Source organism: Diplotaxodon limnothrissa, linkage group LG3, assembly GCF_057381915.1.
Source record: "Diplotaxodon limnothrissa isolate DT_005_m linkage group LG3, D_limnothrissa_male_GT1.1, whole genome shotgun sequence".
In the NCBI taxonomy this organism is placed as follows: Eukaryota; Metazoa; Chordata; class Actinopteri; order Cichliformes; family Cichlidae; genus Diplotaxodon; species Diplotaxodon limnothrissa.
Genome location: NC_140598.1, coordinates 65,809,300 through 65,835,279, shown reverse-complemented (window position 1 = coordinate 65,835,279; position 25,980 = coordinate 65,809,300). Strand labels below are relative to the sequence as shown.

The window sequence follows — 25,980 nt, the reverse complement described above, 5'->3', positions numbered from 1 at the left end:
CATCACCTCCAGTTTTTTTCTTTGTCTATATGTACCTTGTTTTAGTTTCTGTACTCAGTATAGAGACTTGTGTTTAGGTATCATAATCCACAACACACTTTTTACATTAATTCTCAAAGTGTGGAGCTCTGAAAACTAATTTTCCAAAAGGTATTCCATTATTTGCTGTTCTGGACGCTTTCAAATCTACATAGTTATTCAGTTAGGTTTGAGATTATTCTAATTAGGACCTCATAGATTAAAGGTGACCAGTCAGAGCACTTTGTATCGTACTGTATTGTATTGTACTTGATGCATGCTCAATCATCCAGGTAAGTCGATCACAAAAGGTTGATTCTGTTCATCTGGACGTAGCGTTTTCAGTGGAAGAAACGTTTCATCACTCATCCAAGTGACTTCTTCAGTCTCAGTTGACTGCAGGTTTCCCCAGCCGTATAAACACTACATTTGCACAATAACTGAAACCATCTTTTGCCATCTTACAAAGCTGTGATTGCAGCCATTCCCCAACTCTCTCTGTTAATGGTATTCATGGCCTTTGATCAATGGGTTTTGATCAGTTGTTGATCAATGGTTATGATAATTTTCATATTAATGATCAAGGAACAGACCTCACCTTATAAAGTTGGGGATGAAAGTATCAACAATTACTTTAAAGGGAAAGTGACACATGCAGTAAATGTTCGCACACATACATCACTCACAGAACTGCCAGGTGTTGGGTTTCATTATAGGTAAACACGTAAGAACTGCTAGTAAAGATTGTTTGAGGTGTTGTTCTTCAAACCTGATATCTGTATGTAATGCTTGAAATATTAGGAGGATTATCCCTTAAGGATAATGGGCCAGTCTACAGTGACCTGATGAGTTTTCATTCTTCTCACAGATGCAAACACTCATGCACACATAACTTTACACATAGGGGGACAACACCCAGAGAGAGCAACTTTGTCCTACTGTGGAGATTGTCCTCTAGCATACCAGCTCATGTCTATTCTCCATGCAAATAGAATTGAACTATTGGCCACTGCAGAGTGTGCAGTACTGTACTGCATGGCAAATCAATTATAGACAAGATTAATTCCGCACACTATCACGAATAGAAATTCTTTTTCCATTTCAAGTGACAGCACTGTATGTTATCTGGGCAGCAAGAGTTTATCAGTAAAACAGACATAAAGCTGCAAATTCAGCTGTAAGCGCAAACACAGCTGCAACTGAATAGATACACTGACAGATACAACATATACACAAATGCTGAAAGAGAAATAACTGGGGAGATGCAGGTTTAAAAAAAAAAAAAAACTTGCTCAGTTTTTCCTTACTAGTATTATGTATATAGAACTATCTCATAGTATAAGACTTTAACTTTGTTGTTTATTGCTTTTTTATTGTAGACTGTAGTAATTTTATTCTTTTATTCTGCTGATTTAATGCAACAGTTTCTCTCGTGGGATCATTAAAGTATCTATCTACAGAGTGCTGGAAAGTAAATGCAACAAAAGCCACAGTATAGGTGCCTCTGCCTCGACCCTTGGAGGCTGCCTAGATTTTGGGTCCACTTTAGAGACGTACAGTACAAAGAATGTATTAGTCAGGAGACAAGTTTTGTTTCTGGCAAAAAAGAGGAAGAAAATAGAAGTTTTCACTATTTCACTAAGCTCGGGAAAAGATCATAATATCAATCATAATTTTTTCCTGAGACCTATGCATAACCTGAAATCTCAATTTGACTGTAATGCAGACTATATGATTATAATTCTGATAACACTCTAGCTTAAAATAATGTTTAAGCTTGGCTAAGCTATGCAATTTATCAGTATCACATCTTGAACACCCTGTGATAAGAAAAATACTAGCTTGAGAAAAATGTATTGTTCAATTTTTAATCCATCTATAAAATGATGGCCTCTACGGTTGAGTGACCAACGGATAATCCTCCTTTTGAAGTTCAGTTACTGTTTTCTAGCTCACCCCTGCATTTCCTGTCTCATGTTTTCCATATCATATAGCTTAGTGGTCAGGTTGCTGTTTGCATGTTCTTCCCATGTCTTTGTGGGTTCTCTCCAGGTACTCTGGCTTCCTTCCACAGTTCAAAGGGTTATTGAGTGATTCTAAATTGCCCATAAGTGTGAATGTGAATCAACATGGTTGTCTGTCTCTCTGTGTTAGCCCTGAAACCTGTTTGCGGTTGCAGGGCTGGAATAGGGTCCAGACTTCCTGAATTGGACAGGCAGAGGAGAACAGATGGACTATATGATCATGCAAATGCATAGGTGTACACATTTCCTCTCCCACAACACAAATAGTATTTATTAAATGTGTACAAAAATGCTGTCTACTGTGTGAAAAGCTGAACGAGTTCAAATGGAACAAAGACAAAACAATAACCTGCAACACGAGACATTAAAATAGAATTTGAAACCATCAGAGGAGCAATTCCTGTCTTCTCATTAATGCAGCAGTCAGATGTAATGTTGAGAATATTAGGTGCTGTGGAATCTAACAAATGCATCAGACAAAATGGAGTGGATACGTGACAGGATTTAAAATTTAGTTTGAATAGAATGGCAGTAGTCTGGAATATGAGAGAAGATAAGTGACATTTATATAGCACAGTGTTTCAAAGTGTAAAATAAAAACATTCATGCACATGTATTCCTCTTTTACCTTGACAAATACGTAGTCATCCTGCACCAGCAGCGAGTTGTGATCAATTTTTCCAAGGAACTGTGCCGTCACCATTTTGTCCGAGCAGTTCTGAATGAGGCAGGTGACATACAAGTAGCCTGGAGTGACATGGACAGCAACAGGACAGGAAACAGTGACACAGTCAGGAAACAGGAAGGGATAATTACTGCTGGAAATTTTAAACAAAACACATTGGCATTCTAGAATATCTTGTTAATAATTGCAATGCATCTTTGTAATTTCTGCCCCCACACCCTTGAACAGGTCCAGGCAGATCATGGATCCTCTCTGTGCCTTGCTCTGCCTGACGTCTCTTCCTGTTAAAAGTTCTTCCTTCCCACTGTCACCAAGGGCTTGCTTACCAGATGGTTGGTTTTCACTTTTGTTGGCCCATAAAGTCCCTCAACTGGACTATTTTGAAAACACATTATAAAACTGAATAAAATATAGTGTAAAATATATTTTTTATTATGTCTCAGCTACTTAATATCTGATGTGTTTAAATGTGTTGTAAAAATAAAGTAACTTAACTTGAGTAGGTTGAATATTCACAGAGATTTATGATTATTCAAACAGCATTCACAGTAATGGTACTTATACTGTACATGGAAGCTAAATACAACTATAGCTTTTAGCTGACATAATAAAAACTGTGTAATCTATGTTAAGTAGAGAAAGTAAAAGAGAAAGGCTCAAGAATGGGGAAAAAATAGGATAGAATACAATAGAAATAAGCATAAGCTGAAGACTGCAGCTTCTGCTTTTCTGTGGCTGGCTGTTAGAGGGAGTGGAAGAAAATGTATGAGAGGAAAAACTAGGCGAAAAGAAAAATGGAGACATCATTTTCCAGACTCTATAAGATATGACAGCTTCCCCATAGACATACAGTCGTTCTAGGATCCAAATGGCCAGGAGGGATTACCCTCACACAGGCACACAGAGAGGCTAGCGCATGGTGCAAAGCTCAACCACTATTGAATTTCAACCAGCAGCTGCATCAGCAGCATCGACTCCTGAAATGCAGCCGCTATGTTCCCCCCAAAGGTGACAAGCTGGCAATAGAGAAAATACTCACACACACACACACACACACACACACACACACACACACACACACACACACACACACACACACACACACACACACACACACACACACACAACTTCACACTCTCAAGCCTGCATCCACACATGTGCGAGGTTAGCAGTTCAGATGCACTGGCTGAATCCACATTTATGGTTTGACCTTCAATTGATTACATCAGACACTCGGAAATAAGTTAAAAGTATCAGCTCAGATATAACTTAGAGCTTAACAGCATCTGAAGTGAATTAGACATTCATCAAACTGACCTTGATCTTTCAAAAATACAGGTTCTTACAGGACTCACTGAAACTTCAAATCACCATATGGCAAACAGAATCTATGCTTACTTCTCACACATGTTTAACATAAAAAAATAGATGATAGAAAATAGACTCAAAGAATTTCACACATAACTTTGGAAGTACTAACAATTACTACGACCAGATAATGAAACAAAGGGCTTCAAGCTACGTCACGGAGGGCAACTTAAACTGTGTGTCACATATATCAGTGCTGCTTCTGCCCTGCATCAGTGCCTTCTGTTTCAATTCATCCACCAACCTCCACCAAAGCTCAAGAAGAATCACTCCCTCGTTTCTGCGAGAGGCCTGGGAGCCTGAAGGTCTTGCACAGTATCTTTCCATTTCCCAAGACTGTGCGGTTCTGCACAGATATCTCAGATGTCATTCCTGGAATCTGCTGATCTGCTGGGTCACTGCTCCAAGTGTTCCAGTTACTATGTGGACCACTGTTGCCTAAACTTTCCAAATTGTCTCTCAGCCCTGGTATTTGCATTGTTTTTCATTCTTCTTGTGTTTCTTGTTCCTGATGTTGCTATCACTTGGTATCGCTACATCGAACACTACGACTGTCTTCCTCTGCTTGTCTACCACTACTATTTCTTGGTTGGTTGCCCATCACCCGTTTGTCTGTCTGTATGTGGAAGTTCCACAGAATATTACCATGGTCATTCTCAGGGCATATCTCATTTTGACTTTGTGTGTGTGTGTGTGTGTGTGTGTGTGTGTGTGTGTGTGTGTATATACACACACACACACACACACACACACACACACACATATATATATATACATATATGTATATATATACATATATACATATTATATATACTGTATATATATATACATACACATACACACACAAAGTCAAAATGAGATATGCCCTGAGAATGACCATGGTCTCTGTATATATATATATATATGACAGAGAGGATGACTCTTTCTCCATGTCCTTTGCTAAACAGAATGGATATTAATCTACCTGGTTTAAAAATTCATAAAAGACAGTTTTACAGATGTCTGTGTTATAATGCACCATATCAAGTCACCTTCATTCACATGTGGTACATCCTATCTTCTTTATATTGATGTCTTTTACTACTTTTTTTCTAAAGTATTATCTTAGTAGAATAAAATCAACATACAACTACATAAAAGAAAATTCAAATCGGTTCAGCCTCAGGATGACGCAACTTCATATCGCATGACTGAGTCAATTCTTTTCATCAGCACTGTACTTTTCCTCCTCTGCTTTGTCTTTGTTCAGGAGGTGTGTGGAGTGGCTAATTTATTGAAAAGCCCAGACATTTAATCAAAGCAGCATACGGTGGAGAACTCATTAAAAAACTATTAGATTGGACTAAGTGTTCAATTCCAGCTTGTGGCACACTCATTTCTTCATGCCACTTGCTGTCCTCACATACCTGCAACCACACTCACATGGTGAAATTGGGTGGTATGACGAGGAAAACAGCAACAGGGAAACAGGGCATAGCTAAAGGGATATTATTGAGACTGTGACTATTTAAAAAATACAGAAAGCAATACATGTAATACTTGTAGAGACATGTACACATTTACAGTACTCCTAACATTACAGCGTCAATATGTGCATGAACAAGATACTCTCATGCTTTCTTGCCCTTCAATCTCCCTAATGACAAACTAATATACAAAGACACACTACCAGCTAGCATCTCTGTGCACACATGGCTCATCCATCAATCGACCACCCCATCTCCTAGGAGACTTTCCTCCCACCCCTCCAGCCCTTCTCAAACATCAGACAGCAGTCCTGGGAGCTGAGGGCAGGGCCACAGTTCCTCATCTCTCCTGTGTCCTTTTTGGTAGCATGCCACTGTTTAACCTTGGCCATGCTACGCATGACAGGGTTGGAGCAGAGGATTTGGGGGAACAGGGTGAACAGATTGGTTTAGCATGCCTGGTCGCTCCCGCCTTCCTCAACTATCTATCTGGGCACAGAAGCAAGGAGAGGAAGAGGGAGGAGAATGAGAAAGATGAGGCCATGTGCCCCAGGAAGAGCTCCCCTAACTGGGCAGTCAGCCCAGACAGACAGCCTCTCATCTTCACTATCCACAAACACAGGGAGCTTTGTTCAGCCCGACAGATTTCACAATGCAGGCAGCATCTTTCTGTGTGTGGGTTAAAAGATTGCTCGTCTCCTCCTCAAGAGGTTCAGATTTTAATGGCCATTTATAATAGGGAGGTTTATTGAGAATGGAACAGCAAATATAATAAACACATCCTTCATTGTGCCCTTCAGAGTCTGCCACTCCTATCTGACTTTGCCTGCTCAGGTTTATTTAGAGGTTATAGTTTAGAATTTAGGATTATAGTTTGGGAGACTGAGAGAAGATGAAGTCAAGATGTGAATAAAGAGTCTGAACATTTGCCACCTTCATTGACAAATGCACAATCTCAAATACACATTTCTATTACCCTCTTGGCCCTCTGTGTGGAGGTGTTCGTCTGTCACTCAGGAGATATGATAATCCAAATTCACTGGTGTGAGTATTTAGCTTATCCATTAATTCCCTACTGACCCCTCACACATAAACACTACCAACACTCCCACACCAAGGTCATTCGGTAATCTCTTCTTTTACTTGCTTTTACATTGTAGTGCTAGCGCTGCCTGGATAGGTAAAACACATTATCCTCTACCTCAAGAATTCTTAAAGAGAAGTTGATCCTCATGTCATAGTTGTAATTAATCACAATTAATAGCAATTACTTGATCAATAGCCTGGTTTCAATTACTTTTTTTTTTCAACTTAATATTTACGCTTGTAACTGACATTTATGCAATATAATGAAGTAAATGCAGAATAACCACAAAGAATGTATGCTTAAATTCAAAGAGAATTTAAATAGTTTTCTTGCATCTTTTAACACAGGTTATTTTCTGTGAAACTTTTTTAAAAACCTATATACTAATAGGTAAGTATACACCAATATATAATATATATTAGTGCTGTCAAACAATTAAAATGTTTAATCAGATTCATCACAGGGTTACAGTGGATTAATTTTGATTAATCACAATTAAATATCATTCATTTTTATTCTATATTAATCGCATTTCATTTTGCATGAGCAAACAGACTCAAGAAAAAAGGGAGAATGTACGCACTTTCATGTTGCAATCCACTTGGCAATTGTGTCAGTCAACATGTCTGAGGCAGTGTTGCCAACTCCTCAGTAAGGAAAATCGCTATTGGTTGTCCTAAAAGTCGCTAAATGACATCATAACCTAATTTGCATAATTGGTCATGCTAATATAATTGTAACCTACGCTGTTGGAGAGAGAAATAACATCGTGGAAGAAACATAAAGTGAGCAAAAAACGTCCTAAATGCATTTAGAATTTATTTAGAACTACAAATTAAATTTCGTTTAACAATTATTGTTTTTTAATGTCACAATTCCAACCCTGCTCCTTTATCCGGGCTTCGACTGGCAAAAGTGACCCGAAATAGGCACTCTGGTGGAGTTACTTTATGTGTGTGTGTGTTTATAAGTAGTTTTAAACCTTGTGATCCACAAAACAGCATGAGAGTAAAAGAAGAACTGACTGCATTACAGTCAGTGCGGGAGCAGCGGCTTCGCTCATGCGCGGTTCATTTGCAGTTTGGACGCATAGGTGTGAACATCTCCTGCAGCTGGGGGAGGACTATCCTCCGCCCGTGAGCGCTTTAGCACGGGTGAGGTGCCCACGGCAGCACTGCTGCTTGTTGAGAGTAAGAGCAATACGCCCTTTCACGTTAAAAAGTCGTCATAAGTAAGTCTCCAATAACACCAGAAAAAGTCGCCAGATTTGTCGCTAGAAGCTTTTTAGAAAAAAAGTCGCTAAGGGGGTCTGAAAACCCGCCAAATATAGCGACAAAGTCGCTAAGTTGGCAACACTGGTCTGAGGTAGACTTACTGAGTCCCCGATTCTCCGTGAGTGGTTTGTCGCAAGCTTGGTGACGCGTTAGCCAAAGTCCTAGCAGCATCCCCGGCTAACGTATGCGTCACGTCAGTGTGATATTTTAAGCTGGAAGTGCTTCGGTAAAAAGAAAATTCCTTCTTGCATAATTTGCATAATACTTTATGTCGGTTGACTGTTCCGTCTTGTTATTTCTTTAATACTCAAATTTCCATTGAGAGGGCCAATGTGCGTTTATCATCTTCCATATTGAGTTGATTGGTTCAGCTGCCCATCACTACCAGATCAGCTGCCCATTTGCGCATGTGCAAAGGTAACTCTATTTGGACAAACTACCCGAAATGCATTGACAGAAACATTTTAGGGATTTTGAGTCATTCTGCACTCCAGATGCGTTAATTGCGCTAAAAAAAAAAGTATCACATTGACCGTGATGGCAGATGAATTTGCATTAACATGTTAATTTTCACAGCACTAATTATTTCCTTTTGGTTTTGCCTTAAGGCTATTATTAATTCTGTCCTTCCCTGAATTCAGAGTGAGTTCTCTTGTGCCTTTAGTTGGGTTCTTTGTTATTTTAACAGTTTAAAATTAGTTGTCTCTTGTGTCTTCCTTTAAGCTTTTTTTTTTTTTTTTTTGCCTGTCCCGTTTGGCTCTTTTGCCATCAGAATTGTTGTCTAAAGGCAAAGAAAGATGCCCAACGGATTTACTTTACCGGATTTACTTCCTTTAAGCTTGACTTCATCCCCTGTGATTGTCTTGATTACTGTCACCTATGTCTCATTACCCTCCTGTTTCTAGTTAAAGTGTATATATAGTCCTGTGCTTCTCCTTAGACTTGTCTGTAGTCTTTATCTTCCTCTGTTTGCTCTTAGTTTTGCCTGTTTCCCTGCAAAGACCTTAAAGTTCTGCTTGTATTCGGATTTGGCTGTAGGCATTGCATTCAACCTAATAAAGGTTCACCTTTTTGTTTAAAATCCTGTATTTTGGTCCTCTACCCATCAGCTTGTGATAGTGCCAGTTAATGTATTTTAATAACATGCTTTTAAACCCAAGAAAGAATACACCTGGTAGCATTTCAAATTTCAAGTCTCTTTGCTGATTAGCTGTTTGCTATTAGTAGTATAAAATTGGACCAAAGCTAAACCTTGTGCTTTATTTTACCTCTAGATTTATATCAACTTATAGAAATTCTAATAAACTTTGATCTTCTCTGACCAAGTGCTAACATTATAACAAGATGAGTGGGCTAGTGGAAGATCACTGCACCTCCACTTGTATCTTGCATCTCCATGTGCACCAGATCAGGATCCACATCCACACCAGATACAGACCTGGAACACAGAAGACAATCATGTCAGATGTAGATCAGACTTCAAGCTTAAAACCACATATGACTAGTCCAAGCAACACAACAGTAAAGCACAGTCAATACAATATGTTTTTTTAATAATAACAATTTGTCACTTTAATGTTTTTAGAATTTTACTTCTATATTTCCCTTTTTTACATTTTCTAATTTTAATATTGGAGCAAGACAGAAAATATGGAGAAATAAAACATGGAACAAATGGCATGACCGCACAAATTCGCTGCATTCTGTCAAATGATGTGTGTTTTAGATGTTCACATAACATGGTGAACCCAGGAAAACGTTTTTATTCATGACTCAAACCTGTTAGGGTGGTGGATGGATGTAAATGTAGAAACATTTAAGTTTGAGTGTATCATTTTAATCTTTTAAATTCAAAATCAAAGGTTAAGAAATGCTTTCCACTGTTTTTATGGAATTACCAATGTTATATGTCTAAGTTTGCAGGGGAAGACCATCTAGAACTAAACCATTCAATCATAATTTTAGACAACTTGTACACGTTGATTTCTACGCTAATTTTATTTTAGCCAATCCAGACAAAGCCCCTCCCACTACCCTGAATTCGATAGGCAGAAAATGTATGGCTGGATGGATAATATGTTATAATGTACAGTCACTGTCCACAACCCCTTTTTTCACTGGTCAGCACTTCCTGGAAAATGCACTTATCCTAACTCATGTTAACGTAGTATACTTTAAAACCATCAAAATGTTCATATGCTCCTTTTTAAAAGCACACGGATGTATACAAAAGTGCATTTGCTCTGTCTGCCCTTCAGTGAGTGGTAAACTAAACAGTTCATCTGAGTAGAACTGCATAATGTAGTCTGTAAAATATCCCCCTGGCCAGTAAAGACACAGTGGAGATTTAAAACCTTGTTACTTTTCCTATAAAGAGATTTTACAAGCAATTAGCAGACTGTGAGGGGAAGGGGAAGCAAGGTAGGAAAAGAGTTATGAGGGGTAAGGAATATCAGTCATATTGTAGGTAAAGAGAGAGCTCATAGAGGACGCTTCAGAAAAAACACTACCCACGTGAAACAGTTTACTTAAAAAATCTTATGTATTACTTTAAATAAGTTACACATTAATAAGTAATAAATAAGTCACATTTCTTTCAGCATTAGAATAATTATCACTCACTGCTTGTTTTTCATTGCTGGGATGATACACATACGTCTCATACTCTATACATGGTGCAGGTAAAATATATATTTCTTATTAAAAACATTATTAAAAGTATTCTAAAAATTATTTGGTCGTACTAAATGCAAATGACATTTCAAAATTTTGCCAATGGTACGTTATTGTTTGTGCAATACATAAAACTTAACTTGATTGAATGGAATAAAGTGGTCATTAATAGCCAATTCAAAATCAAGTCTATTATCCAGAAAGTCTTTTCTGTTTAACAAAAACAGCTGCCAACAAATGTGGTTCATCTACAAAACCAAGTTTGCTTCTGGGCTCAGTCCAGTTACTGCTAGTCAGATGTCTATGGAATGGGTTATACACCCATCGTACAAATATAAGAGGTCACCACAATTTAAACAGTGGATGATGAAAAGCGACTGCAGAAACAAGAAGAAGAGAACTCATTATCCATCTGTTAGCCTGATATCAGAAAGAATGTTCAGCTTGTTAAGGGGCATATGAAGGAATGACTGGCAGCAGAGACTATGATGAAATGTCAGTGATGTATAGTGATTTATACCAATGACAGTTAAACTTTTCTAATAGAGCGACTGAAGTGAGCACAGCTTAGAGTAGGGGGTCCATTTCAGCTTATCACAGCGGTAAAGAGAATATAGGAGAACTACTTATGTAAGCCTTAGAATGGGACTAGGGACCAGCTATCAGCTACAAAACAGCACGTCCATATTTACCTTCAGTATGGTATTGTGTCCACTTTAACAGATTTCTTTTTAAAGACTGACTTTTACCCTGGACAGCAGAGTATCCAAGAAAGGAGGGACAGAGCGCAATAACATGGAATAACATGTCCAGAAGCAGAATCAAACCTGGATCTCTGGAGTAGCCTTTCAGCATATAGTTCACCTGTTTAATCCACTCTAATAGATTTCCATTGGCATGTACCTCAATGTAATTTATTTTGCGTTGACACTAATGCACAGCAATGCCGAAATACTCCTTTTGCCAGGTTTTAGGATGTTCCTCTTCTTGTTAGTCGCCAATCAGGCTTTAAGCAAACACTGGGCATTTGAAATGTCCTTATCAATAGCTAAATCTTTGTCTGCCTGACATTTGCAGTTTTCTTTTCTTTTCTTTTTTTTTAACTTTCTGTATTTATTTTTACTGTATATATACTTTAAGGTTCTGGACCTGATCAAGAGTCTTGCTGCTTGTTCCCATCTATTAGAAAACCCATGAGCAAACGTCCCATGTCCTCCTTGACCTATCTTGGAAACTTGCATGTTTCTTTGGATAGAAGTGTCAGCTCCAAGCATGCAATGTGAATTCAGACTGAAGGTGAATTTGCACTTTGAGAAATGTTACCCCTCGGCCATCTAGTGAATGATTTCAATGGACTGAATGGCTTTAATGGAATCTTCTACCACTGCTGTGCAGATGACACCCAATGACACTTTTCTGTCAAGCCCAAAACCTTGACAGCCTCTTGACATTGTTGTACCCAAACTGTGGAACAGCCTTCCTCAGACTATTAAAACAGCAGATTCTGTTATTTGTTTTAAAACAACTGCTGAAAACTCATTTTTTATAGGTTAGTGTTTCCTTAATCTTTTCACCTTCATTTTTTGGCCATAGTTTGCAACCATGCATGCATGTATGTGTGTATGATGGAACAAAAGAGCATGTCTGTTTTTGTGTCTGTATGTTCAAACATGTACACTTATCTCCTGTACATATATATCTCTGTTTTGAAAAGTGCTATACAAATAAATTCTTCTTCTTCTTCTCGTTATTATTATTATTATACAAGCTGTTTTCTTCACCTATTCTTAAACATTTTACTTTTGTTTTTAGTTGTCAGCCTTGCAATGTCAGTTTAATTTCAATAAACAGCTTTTTCATTTTATTGAGAATGACAAACAAAACGTTTACAACCTAGCATCACAAAAACAAGGTCCACTGGAACACATTTAGCTAGACCAGATCCCAAAACTCTAACAACATGCATTTACAGTGTGTATGTATGTAAAACCTTAGCCACATATATAAACTTTTGAATGGAGGACCACAATCTTTATGATATTAGTGGTATGGAGCTCAGTTTCCTATAATCAATAGTTATATAGAAAACAAAAACAAAACAAAACAAATCAAATAAACTAAAAAAATAAAACCACCAAAACAATTCTTGGTATTTAGTTAAACATAGACAATTCACAGGCAGTCACACAGACAGACAAAATTGCACAGGAACCATTTATTGGAAAAACAATAGTCAGTAAAGTCAGTAATTCATCCATTCCATATAGACAATTAGGACCAAGCTTTGTAAAGATCAAAGTAAAAGTTTTGTAAAGACCAACTGAAGCAATAGGCCACTGGCTATATGATGGCACTTGGCGAGGGGTATTAAGTCAAGCGGTCAGCAATTTTTGCCAGTTTAATCTGCTCTTATATTGTATGGTTAAATGGTCACTCTGTTTTCCAGGTGTTTCTGAGTAAATATTGGATGGGTAGCCAATATTTAAAGGTTAAGATTTTGGAGCCATTTTTCATGGTTTCCAAAATATGAATTTTGAAAACAAGTCCATAACTTTTAATCTTGTGCCACTATTAAGTCAAAACCAAATGTTATTCACAGAAAAACAAAAAAAATGTTTAATCCACAAGTTACAGTAAGAATTACATAATATAGCTCTCATTGCAGGGGTCTAAAACCCAGAGCCAACTCTTACTTGAGTATGTAACTTAAGTCTAAAAAAGGAAGCACTTAGGGTGTTTCTCTTCCTATATGGCACCCTTCCACAATCTCTCAATTTTTACATTGCAGAGAGGATGATTTGTGAGTTAGCACTGGTGGTATAAATCATAGTTGCTTGGGTGTGTGAACCAGCTCATTTAATATTTGCAAAGAGAGGACAGGAACTCCTTCAGAAATGCCTTTCTGACCTTTAAAAGATGGGAAAGAGGGACTCAATAGTATTTGAATGCTGCACATTTGAACTTATAATTTTACAATAATGCCTATTTTACATGAATGAGTAACATGAAGCTTAATTCAAATGGGAGAAAATGGTAAAAGAAAACAGATGAATAGAAGAATGAAAAAGGAGATAAAATATGAAGACTAGAGTTAGGAGGAGACATACTGGAAGATATATGATCGTGAAAGCTGTGAAATATTACATGTGACAATAAGAGCCATTTACTTTCTTCTGCTTTCTGTTTCTCTCTGGGATGAGATGACAGCCTTATTATAAAACACTCTGCAGTAATTTCCCACAATTTTGACCCCTGTGCATTACAACCAACGTGAGCATTGAAAGGATAGGAAACACCTGACCTCGAAAAGATTCCTATCCAAGCAGGTTTTTCAGGTTTGCTTCTGAGCAAAGTTTCTTTTCTTTTTTTTTAAAGTATATTGCCTCACATCAGCTCTACCAATCTATTGAAGGTTGTTTACCTTGGTTAACTTTAATAGATTAATGATTGTTAAGATAGAAATCCACAGTTTTCATGCAAAATGCAATGCATAGTTGTACTTGGGATGTAAATTACCCCTCTCGTCTAAGTTGTTGCATTTGCTAAAAAGTTTGTTTTATCCCTGGTGGGAGTCATTTTCACATATTTATTAACTCTTAAAAGAAAAATCTGCTGCTCTTAGTAAATGAAACAGGATGCCTCCTTCCTGCCATCTGGAGATTTATGTATAAAAGACAATGGTGCTTTGCAGGAAAACCGAAAAATCTACCATCACAGCAACCTCTCTCTCTCTACCTCTTGGTGTGTTTGCTTGTTGCTCTGTGTATATGTGTCTGCTTACTCCACGTTACCTTAGGGGGGCAGGATCCTCCTGGGATCTCAGCCCTCGCCCTGATGTGCCTCAAGCAATCAAGCACCTGTGAATCAGCTGGCAATCAGCTGACTGCTATTTAAACTGGGACCTGACCTTCAGTCTCTGTCTGAGTGTTGTCCAACTGTCGTAGTGATTGCCTTGCCCATCTGTAAGTCTCTTTCATTATTGTTAGCACAAAGATTTCAAATGTTAGCTGTGGTTACCTGTGGAGAGTGTTTTGCATGGCTGAGAGAAGAGATTCTGTCCTGGGAACACTGGAGATCAGATGCTGGATTTTGTAAATACAAGACTTTTGAACTAAGAACTGCTGAAAGACTTTATAAATAGCACAACTCTCCTGCACTGTAAATAAAGCCACTGCAATGTCATTGATTTCATAATAAATATTAAAGCTGGTCAAATAATACCAGTGAAAGCCATTTAAAACTATTTATATTGTTCTATGAGAGAGAGCGAGAGAGAGAGAAACACACACACACACACCTGGTCTTGCCCCCCCCCTCTCTCTCCACCACTTGGCAATGGCCAATTTTTTTTTTATGTTTGTGTAATGTTAATCCACCAATGTTGTTGGTTGTTCAAGCTCTTTAAATGAAATTATATTATTAATGTTAGAATATAATTTTGTTGTTTTTCATTCATATTTTGTTTCATTTTCATCAAATTTAATGTTTTACAATATAAAACAGAAGAAAATTTTAAAGCATATTAATTTTCTTTGATTAAGTTGGCAAATTACTGAAAATTTTCTGAACAGAACATTTTGTGCTTGAATGCTTGATTAATTTCTGATAAATCCAGTCTGCCAGCTCAAATGTGGGTATAAAATGTGAATTCAGTTTGAAATTCCTCCTCATTTTAAAATGGGAACATGCAGAGAGCTCTTTGAAAAGGGAATAGTCTACATTGAAGCACTTTGTGATGCTGTGATGGTCTTTGAGACAAATAGAGCAAGACTTCAAGTGTTCTCACAGTGTGGTCAAGTGTGCTTTGGAGTCTGGCCCTTACAGAATGCACCAAGGAAGAGGAAGAAATGAAAGCTGACTGAAGCAGATCTCAGGCACCTTAAGACTTTAAGTAGTATAGACAGAAGGAGGACCACTGCTGCTTCAGGCAGCAAAAAAGGTAAATGTTTTTAGATCATATTATAAGAAAGTCTCCAGACTGACCATAAGCAAATGACTGAATGAACAAGGCTGAAGGGAAACTTAACTTCTAAGAAGCCATTATCTGTGCAATGTCACAAATTGCACAGATTGCAAACATCCACAAAAATTTTGATGCTAGCATAATATAATGAACAAAAAATTCTAGCAAATCACCTTGGTTCATCAAGATGTAGACTGAAATGGATTGCTCATGGGTTTATATACCAACAAGAGAATGACCCAAAACATATTTCAAAACTGTGCACAAACTATGTGAAAAAGGAATCTAGAGAACTAGAACTGTTGGACTGGCCAAGTCTAAGTCCAAACTTGAAAAATATTGAGCAGATTTGAGATTTGGTGGATTCGAAGACAGGTTGGACAAAAGTTCCATTGGGAAACTTTGTGGGACAAACCAAAAACTATTTGTTTTTGACAGATTTTTAAAATATGTATTTTCCTGTTTTTATGACAGGTGGTTATCTATCCATCCAGCACATAACAGCAGGGTGCAAGATGCTAGCAGGCAGGGCATACATGGAACGCCATAACCAAGTGATTTGGATAGTATACAGGAACACCTGTGCCAGGTATAGCAAGGATGTTCCAAAGTCAAAACGGGATTTGCATTCTCAACGACCAAGGTAAGTTTCTGTGGAACTTCCAGATACAGACGGAAAAACCGGACATGGTAGTGGTGGACAATCAGAGGAAGACAGTAATAGTGATAGATGTAGCGATACCGAATGACAGCAACATCAAGAAGAAGGAACACGAGAAGTTGGAGAAGTACTAAGGGCTCAGAGAAGAGCTCGAGAAGATGTGGAGGGCAAAGGTAACAGTGGTCCCAGTGGTAAACGGGACCCCAAGCTGGGCAAGTGGCTCCAGCAGATCCAGGAACAACTGAGATCTCTGTCTAGAAGAGCAAAGTCCTACACTGTAAAAAAAATCCTAATATAAAAGTATTTTACTGTGTATTTTACAGTTTTGTTCTGTTCTTCTAGAATATCATTAAATTTACATAAATGGACTGTGATTTCACATTTTAAATGTAAATTAACGTAAAATCACTGTAATGTAATAAAACATAATTTTCTTGTTGTCTAAATGTATCTGTCTGTACATATATGCATATTTAGATTGTTAAAATACATTCACAAATGTATCATGATTTCACAAATATTTGTCCGTTATTTGAAAGATTGAACTGTTAAATTCAAATGTAATGCTATGGAAAAATATATAAAATCATCATTGATCACAATCTTTTTCTACAGAATACAGAGTAAGTATGTATCTGTCAAGGTAAACAGGATAAGGTTCATCACAATCACCATCTTATGTTGGCATATTTAAATTATACATAAACTGATGTGGATGTCATTTCTTCTTCAACTGAAGGGCAAAATATAAAATTAAGGGAACAATTGTAATAATTCATATACTTAACGTTTTCTAATCTAGTATTTGACTTCTGTGGAGCAGCTGTAGCCCATTAGAGTTAGTTAGTGAGTTTTAAAAATGTTAGTAAGTGTAATTTTTTACGAAGCCCCATCTTCTCATTTTTATACTAATGTAACCCCCAGTTCTGCGCTTAATGAGTATTACTACTTTCAAAGAGACCTTTCTATTCTGGCGCCATAGGTTCTTATTGGATTGTGTATAATTTAAAACCTGAAATGAATGAAATTCTCATGGACTCAAACAAAGGACATGTCTTTGTGCTTGTCCTGTTAGGTCACTCTGTAGCATTTGATACTGTTGTTCACAATATTTTTCAACATAAATTTAGATTAAACTGTTAATCTCTGTTAAAATTGTTAAAGAAAATACATTCCAATGGTTTAAATTGTATGTACCTGATAGATTTTGTTCATGTAAGCTGATAGTCTTCTCCACAAAGTTTGTCATGGAGTTCCACAGGGTTCTGTGCTGGGATCCATACTTTTTTATATTATACATGCGTCCCTTAGAGAATATTATCAGAAAACACTGCATACATTTTTATTGCTACGTAGATAATACCCAGTATGATTCATTTTCGAAGCCAGATGACACAAGTCATATACTTTGGCTACTGGCATATTTTAAAGACATAAGGATGTCCCATAATTTCCTTCCAATATTCAGACAAAACTGAGGTTATTATATGTTTAATTGCATTCTGAATCTGGTTGGCATTACCATACCAGGATAAGTCATATATAATGTCATAATGTGCATATTAAACAATTATGTAGAACTTGTTTCTTTCTTCTGCACGATATCTCTGTCTTATATCTGCATTCATTATTTTTATGCTGGACTATTGTTTTTTATCGTTATCAGGTCATTCTTAAAGTTCACTAAGCCCCCAGTTAATCCAAAATGCTGTTGCCAGAGTACTGACAGGGATGATAAAGCGAGTTCATTCTTGTCCAATATTAGCTTCTCTTCAGCGGCACCCAGTTAAATCCTTCAAATAGAGCCTTCAACTTTCAGCAGGCCTCCTTCCTGTGGAACCAGCTTCCAGTTTGTTTTCATGAGACATACAGCCTCTCTACTTTTAAGAAAACTTTCCTTTTTGATAAAGCTAACAGTTAAGGCTAGACATATGACCCGTTATGTAGCTATAGGATCAAAGTCCTAAGAGACTTGATGCGATGAACTAAGCAGTTCTTCACCATTCAGCTCTCACTCTCCCCACATATTTATATACCAGTGGAGCCATATAACTACTTTTTAACTTTTTTTGATAGATAACCTGGCATTCCCTGAGCCCTGGCTCTGCCAGAGGTTGTCCTTTCTACAACTGCAAACTTGTCTAGGGGTTGCTTGATTGTTGAGGTTTTCTCCAGAATAATGTAGGCTTCTTACCTTACAATGTGACTGTTATTGTGATTTGGTACTAAATTGAACTTAAGTGAACTGAAATAACCTTAAGCAGTTCAAATTTTCTTTTCGTCTGTGTTTATTATAGCCTTCAACACCCATCTCAAAGTAAATTCAAAATAAAGTCCTTGTACTTGTATTTTCATTCCTCTCTTCCTTAACTTATCGGGATCCTTGCAAAACACTGACATATGTTCAAGAACCAGTATTAATCATCTTTGCATAAAGAAACAGAAAATTTTCTGTTTGGTTGCAACCTTAATTCTCACAGTTTCTAAAACTATATATCAGTGAAGAAGTTATCAGAGGCCTGTAGAGCAAACCTAGAGACTGAGTCAGGCAAGTGTGGTACTGTCAGGTTTATCCTTTGGTTTTCAGGGTAAACACAAAGGTTATCTTCTTAATGGGTACACCGCCATGGTAAGATATGCTGCAGGCCTAATATGCTCTGGTGCATGTTATCCTTTAGAAAAGACACGAACATGTACAAAACCACAACATAATTACCAATCAGTTCTTTCCAACAAAATCCCTAGAACTTCAGTATTTAGGTAGTAGAAAGGAGTGTAGTTCTAGAGATAGTATTTGTCTTTATCTGACAAGCATCAATAAGAAATGGAGATTCTTAGGGAACAACGGCATTCCCTTCTTTTTAAATCACACATTCTTATGTACCAACTTGCAGATGTATTATCTGTTTAACATCTTTCAATATTTTTAATATAGTCTCTTCATTTGTAAATTATACTGCTTTGCTGCAAGTAGACTAGTCCGTGTCTATGATTAATCAAATTGCACAGTTTTATGTGACCAGACTCATAAAAAGAAGAATCTGGGTTGACTGATCCACCTTCAGTTACTGATGTTGCTGTTGTTTGAATAAGTGACTCGAAATAAGAAAAAGATATCCTGGGTATCATGAACTTGCTTAGTAATGCTGGCCCCAGCTGTGATACAAACACAGCTGCATTCTTGGCATCTTATCCATCAAATGTTATAAAATTAAGTTAGACTGACCAGAAAACTCTGTCCTTTGTCACTCTCTCCTGCAGTAATGTCCACTTGCGGCCCAGATCTGCTGAAGCAAAGAGCTGGACAAAAAAAACAAAAAACCCCACACAATTAGACAGAAAAAAGCACAATTTCCATGTAGCATAATGTATCTCCAGATTATTGCCAGCTGTTTATTTTACAATGGAGGTCACTATAGAAAATTATTCATCCAATCAATTTACTACATTTCATACATTAAAACTGAGCTCACATATTAATCATAACAGGTTTGGCAGCCGTGTGTGTCAGCGTGACAAGGTGTGTGCATTGAGTGTGTATTAGCTGACACACACACACACAAACAACACTTGCACCTTCTCATTCTGCTCAGCTCCTGCCTATCTCACTCATGGTCATCGGAAAATAAATGTAATCGGTGACGACAAGCTAATCCTAAAGCACATTCTTTTGTCGCTGTGAAAAAGAGAAATGTAGGTTGACCTTGATGTAAATATGTGTCTGCCCTCACAAACCGTAATTTGAAAATGATCCTCACATCATTCTCCAGCTAAATGATTTTTTTTGTTCTGTTTGAATGGATTCCTCGTTTCCATCTGCAGCCTGCCCATATGGAACAGATTAAAACCTAATTGAATTTCTTGCTTAATTATGTGTAAATTATTGAAGTGGAGGAGGAGTTGAGCCAATTCAAGCTTATTAACTATTCAAACTTATGTCTCACCTACTTAAATATCTTGAGCTTCATTTCCATTTTGGTTTTCAGGGTCTTTTTATTTAAGCCCAAACACCACTTTTTACATTGGGTTTTAATTACTTAATTAAATGTACAGCACTTTGTGTCAGCTGTGGTTGTTTTAAATAAAGTTGATGATGATGATGATGATGTTAATTCAGTCGGTGCAAAAAATAAGGACTTTGATGAATACAAGTAGTTGTTTGGTGGTTTGTGCAACAAAACAAAATGAAATTACATTTTGTTGATCTTGATAGATTGTTAAAGTGTTAATTTATTAGTTTTTAAAAAGGTATTATCCAAAAAAATGAATTCATAATATACAGATAAGTACAAAGACTGTGGCAGATAAACTAAACTAAACCATACTGATACCATATGAAAACAAACTGCCCTTTAATTCAATATTTTTAGTGTATGATTGGTGAATTACCCAGGTGTGGTGGTAGACAACAACGTGAAATATAGCTGCGCTGTCTCCAAAAGTACCTGGATGAATACCTTACCTGTATGATTGAGTATGCATCAAGACATAGCTGTGCTGTTTCCACATAGGCGACTATAGTCAGCTAACATAATAACATAAAATAAAATACTTTGCTCTCTACGACAAAAATATCGCTATCTGCACTTTGGGCTTCCGACCTTTGTATATCACTGCCAGATCAGATATACTACCTTTGCACTACCTTTGTGTTATCACCATATCAGCTGTTAACATTAGCTTTGCTCAGAATTGGCCATTCCACATGTGTCCCCAAGTGATACATCTTTAAATTCCTTGGCTCTGCTTTGATCCCCTAACTAAAGCTACTGCTATAAAACAGTCAAATGCAGTGAGATGAACATCTCTCATTGCTTATTAATAAATCTGTTGATTGAGTGTTTCTAACCTACATGAGAAAGCAGCATTTTTGACCAACACTATTTTCATCTTGCAGGTTCTCTACACTGCTGCAGGCTTGAATGTCTTATCCACTGAATCATCTCATCTCTCGGCAAAAAGACATAAGTAATTCATTGGACAGCAATACGATGCCCTGGCTTTCGTGTTGGCTCAGACTGGAGTGACATGTTACAACTATGAAAGCAATTAACTTAAGCAGGATTAAAAACAACATAAAAAGCCATGCAGCTGAATTATTATGTGCTCTACAAGTGTGCATTGACGGTCATTAACCAGCACCTCAGGATCCTCCATCATAGTTTAATTGTTTCTGTCTACTGTTAGTGCTTTTAATGATAGTGAAACTAAAAAAATATATAATGAAAAGGTTTTACATAAAATCGATATTAATCTATATTAATTGCACATGAAGTGAAATGTTTGTCTTTATATGCCTGTTTTGTTTTAATTTGGGTGATTATGGGTTTTGCTGTTCAAAATTAAAAAGTATGTGAGATAATGGATTATCTCGACTTAATATTTCCTTCTAAATTTGAGTAAATTATGTGTGTATCTCAGTCTAGTCGAGTGCAAGCAACTACATTCGAGGCTGCTGACTTGACAATTGTCCAGATGACCTTCACTGGGCAATCCACAAGGACAGTAAGCCCCATAAGGTCATTGCTGAATGTCTAGTCATTCGCTGAGTGCTGCATAGAATGTATGGAAAATTGGAACGCTTTGAAAGGATGAGTGGGGTAGGGAGAGGTGGACAAGAAACAGGGATAACTGCAGCCATTAGATGTTTGCTGAGAAAAGTCAGTGCAAGATCTGACAGCAACGTAATAAATATACATATTTAAACTTTTACCTTAAAAATAAAATTTAAAGCAAAAGTTTTACATTCAGATTTATATATACAAATAGATTTGTGGGTTATTTATAATTAAAAACATTGTTTTATGATATACGTTTTTATTTCTTCTTAGAACTTGCCAAAGGGTTTCCAACTAGAAGCCAAGTGTGACTACACTACAGAGGTGTGGACTCGAGTCACATGACTTGGACTCGAGTCAGACTCGAGTCATTAATTTTATGACTTTAGACTTGACTTGAAAAAATGTTCTAAGACTTGTGACTTGACTTGGACTTTTACACCAATGACCTGGGACTTGAATTGGACTTGAACCGGTTTACTTGAAAAGACTTGATATTTCACCCCAAATATAAAATTTAACATGCATATTATATAGAGATTGAAAATGTGACGTCATTCAGGGGTAAACCGCAAAGGATTCTGGGAACTCGTGGCAAGCGGTACTAGCACACGCAGGCTTTCAATTGAAATCAGTCACACAGCGATAAAAAGAAACACAAAAAATGGCAAGAAGCTGTTGTATTATTAACTGCAATAGCCGGTCGCATGACAGCCACGGGAAGCCGACGGGTAAAGAGATCGGTTGTTATCGGATTACGTCGTTGAAGAGAAATTGTTCGAGCCATGTTTCCGAAGTAACAAAGACGTGACGGATGGCCTGGATTGCAGCCATTCAAAGACCAAATATAACGTCCCAGAACACTCCAGCTCACAGGTTAGTCTGCTCCAAGCATTTCCACAAAGGCAAGTCTTCTGTTGTAGTTAATGCGTCATTTTCATAACATAATTGGTGATATAGGTTACAAGCAAGTCTGGCGCTGAACAGAAATTGTCACGCTATGCTCCTTTATTTATTGTGCATAAACAGTGAATTGTCCTGACACAATATTGCGTTTCGCCTCTGTTATTATGGTACATTGACAAAAATATATACTTTTATTCACAGGATAAAACAGGTTTTTTGTATCACTAATTGCCCAGTACGATTACAGCATACAATATTGTTGTCACTGCTACATTTCTGTGATGCGTACCAGAAATTATTTCCACTACTAATTAATTACCGTTGAGCTCAAAGGTCCTATTAATAAACGGTTAACGAATGTGTATTTATGAAGACAATTTGTGAGACTGGTAAACTTATGATACGTACGATGGTCTTTCGTTCTACACGGTGCATTTCAAGGTCCTGTACCCATCCGGCGGTAAACTGTACCTGGGCTTGTTGCAGTGACCTGAAGTTACTAAACTTCATGAGTGTGTGCACTCACTCCAAGAACCGTATGATTATAAATATGCATATAAATATGCTACGATGAGATAGCTGACTTCATCTAACTAGCAAATGTTGTCCAGGCTACGTTGGTGATACAGTTTTTTTTAATGTGTATGATATTTTTGTCATGCGATTTTAAAGCCGGTCCTACAACCGCATCCAAGAATAACATGCAGCGTATCTCAGAACTGTCGGTGAAAATTATTCTTGGAGCTAGGTTTAATTGAGCTGCATTTTAAAGAGGTGCAATTTCACAATTTGTGTATATTTTCTAAGTTCACTATTTTGTCATGTGTTGAGAAAAACACAGATTTTAAAATTACATGGTCTAATATTTACATTTAACATATAACTGCAACATGCTTTTTTCATTTTTTTTTTAAAGACTCGAAAGGACTTGAAATTCAAAGTTTCAGACTTGTGACTTGACTCGGACTTTTACACCAGTGACTTGAGACTCGACTCTGACTTGCCTGACATTACTTGAGACTTGACTTGAGACTTGAGGATAAAGACTTGAGACTTACTTGAGACTTGCAAAACAATGACTTGGTCCCACCTCTGCTACACTATATCGTCACTGTGTTTGGATATGGTTATTGTTTAATTCATTTCACTTTAATTCAAGAATTACAGAACAGCATTACTGTGGTATGAAAAAACAACATATGACGTTTTTTTTCTGAGTTTAGTCGTAAATCTTGAGATATAATGCGCTGCTGCACGACAAAAGATTTGGTAACGTAACACCAACGATAACTCCTTGTGCATTTATTTCAGCTACAGAATCAAAAGTTTCTTTTATGTTTGTGTCTACAACCCACCCTGCCCTCCTTGCAATAGGCCAGCAGCTTGTCTTCTTCCTTGGGGTGGAAGATGAGCGTGTCAGGTGTGAAGTCGATGGACTGCCGCTGGAAGGAGGAACCTTCATCTGTGCTGATAAACAGCATTTGATCTCGTTCATTTATAGAGGAACCCACCAGAATTACCTGTAAGAGATGATAGAGAGAACAGCGAAGAAGAAAAGAAAGAAAAAGAAGAAAAAAGAAGGTCACAGGTGATACGGTCCAAAGCATCCTGCAACATATTTGGTGCTAAGTCAGCAGTCTGTTGAAAATATCCTCCTCATATCAGTACTTGTCCATGTTAATTCACCTGCATGCACTGAAAACCTGATAAATATGAATGCATTCACTTCCATGCATGCACATTCATTCAAGGCCATCCTCTGGAACAGAAAAACTTTCCATCAACCTTACAGGCGGCTTAAACCATGGCAACACTCTATTGATTATCTATTCAGACTTTTATAGCTCATAAAGTGAAAACATTAAATACAGGGGACACCAGGAACTCCCAACCCACCAATCACAATTATGTCCCAGACACTTGCAATAAGTGTCTCAATAGGGGAAATCGATAGGAACTAATGAACCAGTCATGTTCATTAACAGTGCGTGAGAGGTGGGAAGCTATCCCATGAGGGTTTTTGGTTGTTTACAGCAACTCCTTATAAAAAGTGTCCTCAGTCAGAGAAATGCAATAAAGTAACTAGCTGTATTGTTACTTAACAAATGTTTCAGCAAAGATTAATGGATGCAAACTAGAGATATAATTTTAATGAAAGGGATATTCAACATGTAATGGCTATTTAAAAAAATAAGTATTATGTGTGGGCAGAAACAATTGAGCAAACAAATAAATCAACTCATAGGAAATTGTCAAGGTACTTCCAATGCTTTTAATTCTTATTTTAAGACTGCATGCTTTTGTCCACGTACAAAGAAAGAAAAAAATCCCTTTTTAATGCCTATATTCCTCCTTCACTTCCAAAATAACCTTAATATTCAACCTTGCCGAAAGCAATTTGTATTCAATGGTATATTTAATAGTGTTTTCAAAGGTTACAGTAGCTCCTTCTAGAGGGAGTTCAGTACTTTAGTATTAGAAAAGAAAAGCTTCATATTTGTATGCTTATACTTGGGTAAATTTATTACACAAACCTGTAATAAATGCCTCTTACACAGCATGTTTGGCTCATCAAAGCGGGGAAAGCACAGTTTTAATAATGTTCACTTCAGTGTCCCAGTAGGCCAAGAAACTTATGGGTTATCTGCCTGATCTGGATTTCTTTCAGGGCCTTGTGTTACAGAAGATACTTTTAGTAATTTTTGAATAACCAGTCCATCGATCTCTTTGGTCAAAAATCAGTCACACCTGCTGGAGAGCATCCACACACTTGATGCTTTGACAACTAGACCTAAACTCAGAAATCGAATGGTTCCTTTAAATCGCCAGAAAACAAAAAACAGCAGGAAGGATGGGTTTTTTTCAGCAGGAAGCCAAAAACCCCCCAAAAAGATCAAATAAAATAAAAAAGTATACTGTACAAGTTTAAAGCTCTTTAGGGCAGTGATTACACAAAATCTTGAGAGAGTACTTGAGAGATTTCTGTCTCCCTATCAAAGCAGGTAGGGAATAACCTGGAAATTTCAGGTTACATATTTGCTTCTAGAAGAGCATTGCTCATGTTCACAGAAATCTACTCCAGTAGTATTTCCTCTTTGTCCTTGCTGTCGATCTTTTCTTTTATTATCCTTTAATCCAACCTCTGTTTTGTTTTTATCTAAAGAAACACAAAGCTGGTGTAAAACCAGTGGCTATGTCCATCTTTTATACTGTCCGTTTCTAGAAAAAGAAAAAAATCATTACTACTTTTATAGCTAAACTAACACTGTGCTATTTTATTTTTTGTCCATATTTAAT

General features: G+C 37.2%; 1 protein-coding gene across 1 annotated transcript in view; it reads right to left on the bottom strand.

The window, feature by feature from the left end:
- Positions 1-25,980, bottom strand: part of sorcs2 (sortilin-related VPS10 domain containing receptor 2) — a 381,448-nt gene that overhangs the window by 57,715 nt on the left and 297,753 nt on the right. The window contains exons 4-7 of the mRNA XM_085349748.1: positions 24,039-24,203; positions 19,446-19,519; positions 9,296-9,360; positions 2,671-2,789 (exon numbers count right to left, since the gene is read on the bottom strand). Coding sequence (XP_085205874.1) covers positions 2,671-2,789; positions 9,296-9,360; positions 19,446-19,519; positions 24,039-24,203 — 423 coding nt within the window. The remainder of the gene's footprint in view (positions 1-2,670; positions 2,790-9,295; positions 9,361-19,445; positions 19,520-24,038; positions 24,204-25,980) is intronic.